This window comes from Delphinapterus leucas, chromosome 16 (assembly GCF_059928025.1).
Source record: "Delphinapterus leucas isolate spDelLeu-1000000601 "Yukka" chromosome 16, BTC_Dleu_Yukka2, whole genome shotgun sequence".
Lineage (NCBI taxonomy): Eukaryota > Metazoa > Chordata > Mammalia > Artiodactyla > Monodontidae > Delphinapterus > Delphinapterus leucas.
The window spans coordinates 67,335,623-67,348,624 of record NC_143144.1 but is presented as its reverse complement, the minus strand read 5'-3'; the positions used below and the strand labels follow the sequence as shown (position 1 = coordinate 67,348,624).

The window sequence follows — 13,002 nt, the reverse complement described above, 5'->3', positions numbered from 1 at the left end:
CCTGAATGTATACAACACTCCAACCACTTACTAGCTTGCGGACTTTGGGCAAGTGACTCAACCACTGTAAATCTGTCTCCTCAAACAGTAAAATGAGGATTACAGTCATTTGCTCATTGGGTTGTTGTGGGCTAGGCACACAGCACTCAGTAAATGTTAGTGTAACGGTTCCACCTCTTCAAACATGTGATGACTGCAGAGGTAGGAGAAGAGCCTGACATAACCTCAGTGTCCTCACCCTCTGCTGATAATTCGGCTCAATAATTTCTCCCTGAGGCTCTCCTGAACGAGATTCAAGAAGGGGAGGGATGCTTTGTGATCCTGCAAACAGAAATTCAAATCCAGTTCAGAGAACACAAAGTATTTCTCTTTCTCGTCTAAAGCCAGATGCGATAAATCTTGAGCAGCCTCCTCCTAGGCGATGTGATTATGAAATACCTGTTCCCTTTAGGTCCCGCTTATCTGTCTCTCAGACATCTCCTTTTTTTTTCGTACAACTCGATCTTGCCCACCATCTTTTAGATGTGGGCTGGAACCAGTCATTATATTTACATTCTTTTTTTTTTTTTGGCTCCATAAATTTGGGGAAATGAAGCAGACGGTCTGCTGCTTTACAAGGCGCCACATCTTTTAGTTCTTTTATACTTTTTCTATAGGGTCTAATTTAGCTTGTCTAAATGCTGACTGAATAACAGCTAGAACTCTAAGCTCTTGCAGGCAGCATAACTTACTTGTGATACAGGTGTACCAGGGGTTCACCAAGGTCAAAGCAAGAGGTACAGATCACTTTTAAAAATGTGGTCACTTTTGGGGCTTCCCTGGCGGTGTAGTGGTTGAGAGTCTGCTTGCCGATGCAGGGGACACGGGTTCATGCCCCGGTCCGGGAAGATCCCACATGCCGTGGAGCGGCTGGGCCCGTGAGCCATAGCCGCTGAGCCTGCGCGTCCGGAGCCACAACAGTGAGAGGCCTGCGTACCGCAAAAAATAAATAAATAAAAATGTGGTCACTTTCATTTAGCAAATATTTCTGAAGTGCTGACTCTGTTCTGGGAGCTGTTCTAAGCACCAGGTCATAACAATGAACAAGAGAGCGACCATCCCTACCCTTGAGTACTGCACATTCTGGGGACATTCACTGATGCAGAAAATATGTAATGAGAACTTACTGCATGTCAGGTATTGTTCATCATTAAACAACACAGATACCATTCCTGCACTGATGGCTATGGTGTGTGTGTGTGTGTGTGTGTGAAGTGTGTGTGTGTGTGTGTGTGTAAAGTAGGGGGCAGAATACAATACATATAAATACATTTTTTAAATCATGTTAAATGATAATAAGTGCTACAGAAAAAAACTGAGCAGGTTAAGGGGGATTAGGAATGTTGGGGGTGGTTTACAATTTTAAATAGGGTGGTCAGGGTAGATCTGTTGAGAAGGTGATACTTGAGCAAAGATTAGAAGGCAAGGGGAGGGAAAGGTGAGGAAGGGACCCTGGATTTGGGGGGAAGAGCAAGTCCAAGGGCCCTGGGGCATGAGTGTGCCTGGCTTTTTCAAGGAAAGCAAGGAGGTCAGATTCACTGGAGCAGAGCGATCAGTGTGAGAACAGCAGGAAATGGTTAGGGGCAAATCAAGCAGAGATTTTAGCCTGAGTGAAATGAGGAACCATCAGAAAGTGCTAAGCAGAGCAGGGCCAAGATCTCAGACTTCAAAGGACTGAGCTGGCTGCTGTGTTTAGACTAGACTGTGCAGGTGCCCGTGGCATTAGGGAAGCCTGAGTAATCAATCCCAAGGGTGAGAAGGTAGTGACGCTGACCTAGAGGGGGGACAGGTGTGGGTAGTGAGGAGCGGTTGGATTAGGGATCTGTTTTGAAGACATGGCCGACACGATTTTCTGACAGACTGGACGTGGGGTGTAAAAGAGGCAGGGATGACTCCAAGATCTAGCCACTGATTGTTTGGTGGAGCACAGTTTTGTTTTGGTGCATTGGGCCAGGAGTGCCGTTCGGACATTGTAAGTCTGAGGAGCCTATTGGCTATCCAAGTGGAGTGTGCAGCGGGATTTTGCCTGTATAAGTGATCTGGGGGATATAGTAAAGCTTCAGGAAGTGAGGTCGTGCTGAGGTACTTCCAGAACCGGCCACGTCCTCCTAAAAGCTAGAACATCCCTGAAGGGCAGCTCATCGCGCCGCAGCCCCTTCAGCCGACAAAGCCCCTCTTTTTCCTCCTTGGGGAATGGCGAGAAAAATGAACCGAACTGACGCGCCGCGGCACAGCCTCCACCCTCTCGCTCGCCGCAAGGAAAGACGCGATGCGGGTTGGGATGGGAACGCAGACGGGTCCCGGGGGGTGGGGCGGTCTGGAGGGCGGGTGGGCGGGTGCCTGAGGGTGGGCGGGGCCGCGGCGCGGGCGTACGTCACAGAGGCGGGCGAGGCCGGCCTCCTTCCGTCTCGCAGGTCCACGGGAGATCAGCTGGTCTGCGCTGCTGTGACGTGGGCCGGGGTACGTCACCGCCGAATGGCAGCCTCCAGAAAGGCACCGCGAGTAAGGTGAGGGCACTCTGCCGCGGAGCCGGTGTCCGGGCAGCGCGCGCCACCCCCGGCCCCGAGCGCGCATGTTGCACTCTGGAGGGCAGGGACGAGCGGGTGAGGGGCGGTGGGCTGCCCACCGCAGTCGGGCGCCGGCCGGGGCTGACCGGAGCCCCGCGAGCGAGGCCACGGGGAGGGAGCCATGCAGCCGGGCAAGTTCCGGTTCGTTTCCGGCGGGGTCGGGGGCATCCCCGGGCAGCCCGAGCCGGGTCCCCGGACAAGTGTGTGTGCGGAGCTGCGGCGCTCGGCCTGAGGGGGCGGTGGCCATCGCAGCCCCTTCCCCGGCCCGGCCAGAGGCCCCGCTGTGGCAGGAAGTTGACCCCTCCTGGCCCCTCCCGGGGTTCGGGGAGGCGGGCGAGCCCCTGCCCTCGCCCCTCTACCCTGGGAATCTAATTCTCAAATTACAGTATGACAGTATGACACCTTCAGTTCGTCTTCCTGATCTGTCACCGCCACTAGGATCGGCAGCCGCGGCCCTTCCCACCTAGATGGTTTCAGAGGCTGTGTACGGGAGTACTTGGGCATAATCTCCAGGAAAATCCCACCAGTAACCTGCCCTGGGTTCTCCCTGGATTCAGGGAGGTGAGAAGGATAATCCTCTGGTTTCACATTAAACGGCTTTCAGCCTGTGCTTCCGCCACAACCAGGGTATACTTACCAGAGCAGCTGACAAAATGGGAGACTGAGAGATACGTTGAGATGTCACAAAGGCCAGAAGCCAAACTCCCTGGCAATCCACACGGGATCAGCTGTCCTCTGAACAGTTGCAACTTGAATGAAGAGGCTGGACAGCATGACCAGACTCACTTGCTGAACACAGACCATGGCTTGTGCTTGTGTTTGTGAGTGGACAGATCCCAAGCTGACCTTGACCTGGACTTGGCCTTGCCACAGCATGTTGGGGATGAGTAGAGGACCTGCCCGCTCGGTGAAAGGGTGTCTGATGTGCGGCTAACCTGCATGGGGAAGGAGCTGCCTATGTGTTAAGTGCTGGAAGTGGGGTCAGGCAAGTGGATAATGAGTTCTCTTTCTAGAAACTTATAGGCCGAGAAGTAGCCTTTGAGGACCAAGTTGGTCTTTGCTGGATTCATAGAATCACAACATTTTAAAAGTAGAAGGGTCTTTCAGTATCAGCTGAGAGAGCCTCCTTACCTCACACAAGAGACAATTGAGAGGCTGAGAGAAGGGAGGCCATTTGCCCCAGGCACCTCCCCTAATGGCAGAATTTGAGTGCCATTCAGTGTAAACATGACTTAGTTTAGGTGATGGAAACTAAACTCAAATGGACTTATGTAAGGGGGTGAGCTGGCTTCTAGTGCAGCTGAGCCCACGAGACCACACTGGCATCAGATTTGGCTTCTTTCTTACACCTCTTGGCTCTGATTTCTTCAGTGTTGGCTTCATTCTCAGGCAGACTTTCTCCTTTGGCCGGTTATGACAGTTCTAGTCTGACAGCCCCCGCAGAAATAGAGCCCTTTTACCCAATGGTTGGAGCAGAAATTCCAGATCTGATCCTCGCTGGACTGATTTGATCCTAATGTCCATCCCTGAACCGATCATTGTGATTTGGAGGGATGGAATGAGCAGGTCTGGGTCCCAGTACTTGGTGGGTGAGTGGGTGAGACTCATTCCAACTCTGTGGACTGAAAGTGGAGAAGAGACGTTCTCAGAAGGAAAACCTAGGTGCTCTGATCAAAAGAAGGAGGGTTGGATTCTGGGTAGGCAAAATAACATTGCCCACTTCTTCATCCTAGAACTTGTTCCATTCTCCCCTTGTCTCACCTCACAGGGCATGATTGAGCATTTTGGTCCTTGTTTTGCCCCATCCTGAATGATATACATGTACGATTCTCATCATGGACTGGGGGAAGGGGGAGGGTAACAACACTGAGGGGAGTTCTTTTAAAAGAGAGATGGAGAAAAATGTGCCATAACCATCTTATAAAAAGATTGAATAGGAAGTTCTCTGCATGCTTCTTTCTTCTTACCCATCTCATGGCACATCATGACACTGAGAAGGTGTAGACTGAAGAAGTCCTGGGCAGGAGAAGGGCACTGAGCTGGAGGTTGGCAGGCCTGGACTCCAGTTCTAGCTGTGTCATCCTATAGCCCCGAGGCCTTGAGCAAATTGTGTGATCTCTGTTTCTCAGTTTCTTTCTAGAGGGGGGAGCTGAGCTGGATCATCCCTGAGGTATATTCTAGCTCTAACATTTAATGATAGCCCTGCTTTGACTGAGAGTCTGAGAATGTGTCTGTCCAAGTAAGTGAAGGGTAGATGGATCTTGGACTCTACAGAGACCAGGGTATGACAGGAGCATGACCATTTTAATGTTTAGCTGCTTTGTGGCTTGTTTGATCCTTACAGGCAGGTGGAGGTGGTGATGCTGACAGAGAGAGCTTAAACTCAAGTTCTCTGTGAGCATCAGCTGTCAGACCTGATTTCTGGTCTTGGCTTTGCAGCTCCTGATGTGTATGGCCTGTGGCAAGTTATCTTTGTTTCTTCTCTTGTGAAGTGAATGAATAGGGCTACTTCTGAATAACCTCCCTCCAGCTCTCTTGTCCTGTGTCTGAACCAGTCACTGGCACCAGTTAAATTTGAATAGATAGAGAAATTGACTTCCTTGGCTCACCATCTTGTAAATGTGCCTATGAAGTCAAGGGAGATCAGGTGAGAATGTGACTTGTCCGAGAAAAGGAGGTTTCTTACTTTGTAAAATATAACAGCTTTATTGAGATATAATTCATGTACCACACAATTCACCTATTAAAAAGTACAATTAAGTGGTTTTGAGAATATTCCCAGAGTTGTACAACCATTACCACGGTCAATTTTTAGAACATTTTAATCCTCCACAGGAGAAACCCTGTACACATTGCAGTCACTCCTCATTTCCCCAACTCCACCGCTGCCCTAGGCAACCATTAATCTACTTTCTGTCTCTATGGATTTGCCCATTCTGGACACTGAATATGGAATCAAACAATATATGGTCTAATTTGACTGGCTTTTTTCACTTAGCATAAAATGTGTTCCAGGTTTACTGTGATGTAGCATGTATCAGTAATTATTCTTTTTTATTGCCAAATAATATTCCATTGTGTGTTTAGACCACTTTTATTTATCCATCAATTGATGGATGTTTGGGTTGTTTCTACTTTTTGGCCATTATGAATAATGCTGCTATGAACATTTGTGTGTAAGCTTTTTTTTTTTTTTCCCATTTTGGGCATTTTAACATGGAGACAAAAGTGGTAACAATAGCAAAGCAAAAAAAATAATAAAAAAAGACCAATATTTAACTTTCCCATCACCCAAGTCTCACACTGAAGTTCTATTCCCGTGTCCCCCATAAGCACTACTGAACTAAAAAATCTATTTTAAAGCATCCAAACCAGTCCAGACCCTCTCAAAACCAAGAGCCCCAGCCAGAGCTGTCGTCTCTCTTGGGTCCAAGCGAGAGGAGGGTTCCGGGAAAGGCACCTCATAACTCACGCAGTGCGACGCCGGGGACGGGTTCGGGCATAGGGCACTTGGCGGGGAACCGGGGTGGCAGTCACAGTCTCTGTGCTGACACGCAGGGAAGGGGACTTCTTCTGTGATCCCAACTATTTGGTTACACAGCCAAGCAAATGTGACTAGAGAGTTGGGTTAGCGGAACAGGAACCTGGGCCTCAGAAACAGACCAGGCCGCTTTCAGCAGGATCCAGTGGGGGGGAAGGGGGTTGGAATACAGACAGAAGCACAAAGGCAATAAAGGCTGATTGTGTGTAAGCTTTTATGTGGACTTAGTTTTCTTCGGTATGCACTTAGGAGTGGAATTGCTGGGTCATAGGCTAACCCTGTATTTAATCTTTTCAGGAATGCTAGACAATTTTCCAAAGCTATTATACAATTTTACATTCCCACCAGCAATGTCTGGGTGTCCCAATTTTTCCACATCCTTGCCCATACTTGTTACTGTCTGTTTTTTTTTGTTTGTTTGTTTTTAATTATAATCTTCCTAGTGGATGTGAAGTGGTATCTCATTGTGGTTTTGATTTGCATTTCCCTAATGAATGATGATGTTGAAAATATTTTCATGTGATTATTGGCCATTTGTATATCTTCTTAGGAGAAATATCTATTAAAGCCTTTGACCATTTAAAAATTGTAATATTTGTCTTTTTATTTTTGAGTTGTAATAGTTATATACTCTGGATACTAGAATCTTATCATATATATGAGTTGCAAATATTTTCTCATTTTATGGGTTGTCTTTTCACTTTCTTTATGGTATCCTTTGAAGCATAAAAGTCTTTAATTTAGTGAAGTCCAGTCTATTTTTGTTTTGGGGCATGTGCTTTTGATGTCATATCTAAGAAATCATTGCCTAATTCAAGGTCAGGCAGATTTATGCCTGTGTTTTCTTCTAAAAAAACATTTATGTCTGTGTGATCCATTTTGAGTTAAGTTTTGTATATAGTGTGAGGGTAGATGGTCAGCTTGGTTCTTTTACATGTGAATATCCAGGTGTCTCATCATCATTTGTTGAAGAGACTATAGTTTTCTCCATTGAATGGTACCCTTGTAAAAAATTGGCAGTAAATGTGACAGTTTATTTCTGAATTCCATTTCATTGATCTATAAGTCTGTCCTTTTGCCAGTACCACACTGTCTTGATTACTGTAGGTTTATTCGTTTTGAAATCAGGAAGGGTGAATCCTTCAACTTTGTTCTTTTTCATGATTGTTTTGGTTATTCTGGATTCCTTGCATTTCCGTATGAATTTAGGATCTGCTTGTAAATTTCTACATAGAAGCCAGCCAGAATTGGATAGGAATTGCATTGAATCTGTAGATTATTTGGGGGAGTATTGCCATTTTAACAATATTGTCTTCCAACCCATGAACATGGAAAGTCTTTCCATTTATTTAGGTCTTCTTTAATTTCTTTCAAAATGCTTTGTAGTTTTCAGAGTATAGGTTTTTTACCTCTTTTGTTAAATTTATTCCTAGGTATTTATTGGTTTGATGCTGTCATAAATGAACTTAATTTCATTTTTGCATTGTCAATTGCAAGTATGTAGAAATACAACTGATTTTTGTATATTGATTTAATATACTGCATTCTTCTTCTTCTTCTTCTTTTATTGGCCACGTTACATGACATGCAGGATCTTAGTTCCCCAACCAGGGATCGAACCCGTGCCCCTGCAGTGGAAGCGTGGAGTCCTAACCACTGGACCACCAGAGAATGCTCTGTATCCTGCATTCTTGATGAGCTTGTTTGCTAGTTCTGATTTTTTGTGTGGATTCTTTAGGATTTTCTATATTGAAGATAATGCCATTTGCAGTAGAGATAGTTTTACTTCTTTTTTGCTAATCTGGATGGCTTTTGTTTTAGTTTCTTGCCTTATTGCCCTGGATAGGACCTCCAGCACAATCTTGACTAGAGGTAGCAAGAGTGGACATCTCTATTTTGTTCCTGATCTTAGGGAGAAAGCATTCAGCCTTTTGACATTAAGGTTGATGTTAGCCATGGCTTTTGTAGTATTCTTGATCAGACTGAGGAACTTCTCCTTTTCTAGTTTGTTGAGTACTTTCATCATGAAGGGGTGTTGGATTTTGTCAAATGGTTTTTCTCTGTTTATTGAGATGATGATGTTGTTTTTGTTCTTTATTCTATTGACATTGTGTATTACATTAATTTTTATATGTTGAACCAATCTTGAATACCTGGGATAAATTCCCCTTGGTGATGGTGTGTGATCCTTTTATATCTTACTGGATTCAGTTTGCTAGTATTTTGTTGAGGATATTTGCATTTATATTTATGAGAAATATTTAGGTACCTTACTTTTTAATGAAAGAATATACGGTTCCCCCAGTAAAGGACACCTCATTCTGTCCAAGGAAATTAAAGTAGCAGCCATCTAAGAGCAGGCCTGGAGTGACTGGTGAAAATGCCTGGCTGTGTGGTGCTCTAAGCACGTACAAGTGTGGTAAAGTTAAAACTGTTTTTAAGTTCATAGCTGAGTAAAATCTAAAACCCTTTCTATAGCCAACAACAGGCTCCTTGGTGCCTCTGATCTTGTCTCCTCACCACTTACCTCCCTGTCCTCCAACACACACATCAATACCACACTGGCCTCCTTGCTTTCCTTCAGGTATACCATGCGTTAGGGCCCTTGCACTTGCTGTTCCCCTTTTCTGGAGTGTTCTTCCCCTAGACATCCACATGGCTCCATCCCTCACTTTTTTTTAGGTCTCTGCTAAAATGTCATCTGTTAGTAAAGAGGCCTTGCCTGGCAACCCCATCTAAAATAACCTTTCCTCTTACCTCTCTGACACTGTCTTCCCCTTGCCCTGCTTGACTTTTTTTCATAGAACACATACTCACTGCCTGTTAGGCTGTTTTCTTGTGTCTGTTGCCTCTCCTCCTATATCCTCCCCTTCTAGGATCCTCCTGCTTTCCCCTGCCCCACCATGTAAACCTCTTGAGGTCAGAGATGTTCTCTGTTTTGTTCACTGTTGTGTCTAGAATAGGGCCTGGATTATAGAAGATTTTCAGTAATTCAGTAAATATTTGTTGACTGAAAGAGAAATCCTCAGGTGCCAGAAATGTAGGGGAGCTTAAAGCCTGCATGGCATCTGGTAAACTGAGCCTTGAGGGATTATACATGCTGTAGGCCTTCGTAGTTGGGGTCCACAGCACCAGACTATCCTTGTATGAGGACAGGACACTTGTATGTAAATCTCCTTGCTGAGAAGTTAAAGTGAAAATTAATCTCAGAAGCAAACAGCAGTGACAGCAGTGCTTGTACAATCCAGGATACGTCTCATTCTCATAGATAAAATAGTCTGTAAGAAAAAGAATGACCCACCAAGAGGGAGCCAGCAGACCGAGCAAACTTGAGGATTATTATTCCAAGACCTTCTAATGGAGGGTCTGAAATGAATTTTAAAATAAGGGCCCCAAATAATTAAAGCTAAGAGAAGGAATAGAAACCATAGTGAAGGAATATGACACCATGAAGAAAGGACAGGCAAATTTGAAAAAGAACCAAATAGAACTGTACATGTGAAAAATATAGTCATTGCAAATAAAATATTTTTAGACTAGTTAAACAGGAGATTAGACATAGCTGAAGAGAAATCATGAATTAGAGATTGAGACTGAGAAGGTTTACCTGCCAATGGTCTTGTTGTATCTGCAAGTTTTATCTGAAACTTATTTCATCACTGATACTGGGGTGAGAGTTCTTCTGACTCACGAAGGAAAACGGCTAAGTCAAGTTGATGTTCCTCTCTGACTAAGCCTTGCCACGGTTACTAAGGTCAAAGTCTGCAATATCCTGTTCTTTCTCTTCCTTAGGGCAAACTACCAGGATTTTCAGCTGAAAAATCTAAGAATAATTGAACCTAACGAGGCGACACGCTCAGGAGACCCAGGTGTAGAAACAGGTAATAATTTTGTCTGTTACTGAGATGGAACATCTCAAAAGGATTTTGGGTTCCCTCACCCCATCACCAAATTGGGAGAGAAGAGAGGGTAAGGGATTAATAATTGATCATGCGTGGGGATGAAGGGATATATATCTGGAAATTAAAAACCATTTTGTCTTTTGGTTTCCCGGGTTGTTGGTTATTGTTTTTATGTGTGTGTGGGTGTATAGCTATTTTTCAGTAGAAAGTTAGAGTTATGGTTTTTGCATTTCCTGTTCTTGGGATGGTGGTGATGGTGGTGGTAGTGGTAGAGACAGGTTGTTATTGAAAAAGTCCTATTCTGATTTTTCTAATTTCTAATGTAATCCTTTATTGACCACCTTAGAGATTAGCTTTCAGTTTTCATCATAAGACTATGAAATAAGAAACGTTTATGGCGTATTATTGTGCTTTTTAAATTGAATGGGCATTCAGGAAAATCTTTTTGGGAAAATTTTCTGGAACCGTATCCTCTTCCCAGAACTGGTTAGTTATATTATTGGGTTGCCAGAAACCTGAATTCTGAAAAGTGGTGTATTTCTATATTTCTGGCCCATGTAAACTGGTGCTTTTCTGTGGGCTACCCAGGAGAACTATAGTGTTTCCTTCTAGTTGACTGAAAAAATCAATCCCGTGAAGCACATTAGAAACCATAACGGATCTTTCTTTGGAAGGTCAATGCTGCAGCTACATCCAGTTTTAGGTCCTTTTTCTTTAAAAATGTAGATGTATCCAACACATTTGGGGCCCTGTTAGGAGGGAGGAGAGGAAGGAATGGGAAAAAGAGGAAGTAGGAAAGGGAAAAGTGATAGAATAATTGAATTTAGAGTTTGAAGAGAACTTACCTTTCTTTTTATTACATATGAAGAAATAGAGGTTCAGGGAGCTTCAGTTGTCTGAGGTTGTAAATCCCAGCTGGAAACTGGAAGGCTTCAGTTGTCTGAGGTTGTAAATCCCAGCTGGAAACTGGAGCCCACTTGTTTCGATTCCTTTGGTCTCAGAATGCTTTAAGAGAGCCTCTGTTATGTCCCCTAGATAATATGATCTAATAGAGCGTGGGCTTGGTGATTGGCTAGAGCTTGGGTCCTGGTCCTGATGACCCAGCTGATTTGGGCAAGGATTTAACTCCTGTTTTTTTACCTGTAAAATGGGAATAGTGAAATCTCCCTGGGGGGGATTATTGTGAGAATTAACCACTAATGTATGTAAAGCCCTTGGCCCTTGCTCAGCAGTGGGACAGAGAAACAAACCACCATCTCTAAAGCTATGGATGCTGAAAAAGCAGCTTGGCATCTGTACAAACGTTAAGATGCTGAAATTGGAGTAAACTAGTCCCTTCTCTTCTTATAACAAGGCATGGAGGAATCCCAGCTGGTGCTTCAGATTCAGATTCAAATAATATTTCTTGAGCTTCTACAATGTATCAGATGCTGTGCATGGAGCTTTCACACATGCTGTCATGTTAAATTCTCCTAGCCACCCAGTGAGGTAAATAGGGTGTGCTCTTCATGTACTTCCAAGCAGTGAAAAGTCTTTTGTTTGTGATAAAGGCTGAGGGTTTAGGAGCTTATGTCTAAAAGCAGACCCACATATGCAAGAGACTTTCAAATGAGTCATTCTTTTTAAAGCATGATTTAAAAATGCCTGGCAATGTATGGGCTAATTTTACATCATGGCCTAGGTTTGTTGTTCTTGGCTCCCCGCTTCCCTGCACACCCTGATTAGCTCTTGGCTGCTTCTAACATTTCTGAAAAGTAATGAGATATGGAATGAGCAGATGCTATTATACAGCATCTTCTAGGATCCTAGCTTTCTTTCACTGAAGATTCATTACTGTTATGCTGAGTCTGAAAAGATCATAGACACAAAGTTGTGATATTCATTCAGCCATCTTTGAGTGAGTGTATGCATATGTTAGGTGCTTGGCTAGATACGTGGATTCAGAGATGAAGATGACATGGTCTCTGCCTTAAGGAGAAGCAATATATACACCTAATGCACCATTTATCACGTTGCTTTCATAGTTAGTTAATTGTGTATCTACCTCTAGTAATTGCACACACAACATTTACTATATCAGGCCCTGTTTCTAAGTGCTTAGTGTATAGTAGCCCATTTAATCCTCATAAAAATTACCCTATGAGGATCACCAGCCATAATTTTCACCTCCGCCATCTTGACTCATTTCAACTGCTGCTACCTCAGTGGCTGGGTCTTATAATTATACCTGCTTTGTCTCCTCCTCAGCTCTCGCTGCTCACCCATTCAGTCACTTTTAAGGCCTGTTGGCCTGTGGCCACCTCTCCCTCAGCCACCTTTGCCCATTGTATCCTCCTCCTTGATAGGTGCTTCCACTGCCACAGCCCATTCGTTACCTCAGCCACTGCCCCTTATCACATCTTTTTTTTTTTAACATCTTTATTGGGGTATAATTGCTTTACAATGGTGTGTTAGTTTCTGCTTTATAACAAAGGGAATCAGTTATACATATACTATGTTCCCATATCTCTTCCCTCTTGCGTCTCCCTCCCTCCCACCCTCCCTATCCCACCCCTCCAGGCGGTCACAAAGCACCGAGCTGATATCCCTGTGCTATGCGGCTGCTTCCCACCCCTTATCACATCTTATCTGTTAGTTGTGGTATTGGGAGTTCTTTCATTGGGTCTGATATAGGTGACAAGTGGCTGCATCAGACTCAGGACACTGACCAAATATGAAGGGCATGAAGGATGAGGAAGGAAGGCGCAGGGGAAATGTTGATAGTGGTGAGGGGGGCAGGTGGCATTGTGGAGGGAAGTGCGAAGATGCCACTGTAGTGGAATGAAACTGAGGTTGCTGGTGATTCTGGGGAGGCCAGTCAAGAGGAGGAATGTAATGATGAGGCAAGAGATGGTGATGAAGGTCAGAATGTGGTGTTGAGGAGGCCGGTTGTGGTGACCAGGAAGCAGAGGAT

General features: G+C 44.5%; 1 protein-coding gene across 3 annotated transcripts in view; it reads left to right on the top strand.

The window, feature by feature from the left end:
- The first annotated feature begins 2,437 nt into the window (after positions 1–2,437).
- The window catches only part of XPNPEP1 (X-prolyl aminopeptidase 1), a 54,831-nt gene continuing 44,266 nt past the window's right edge, over positions 2,438–13,002 (top strand). For 2 of the 3 annotated variants that reach the window (XM_089898153.1, XM_022568811.2), the window contains exons 1-2: positions 2,438–2,546; positions 9,940–10,028. In XM_089898153.1, coding sequence (XP_089754279.1) covers positions 2,515–2,546; positions 9,940–10,028 — 121 coding nt within the window. In that variant the 5' untranslated portion in view covers positions 2,438–2,514. Of the gene's footprint in view, positions 2,547–9,939; positions 10,029–13,002 lie in introns of those variants that run through there. The other variant, XM_022568812.3, reaches the window with a different exon arrangement.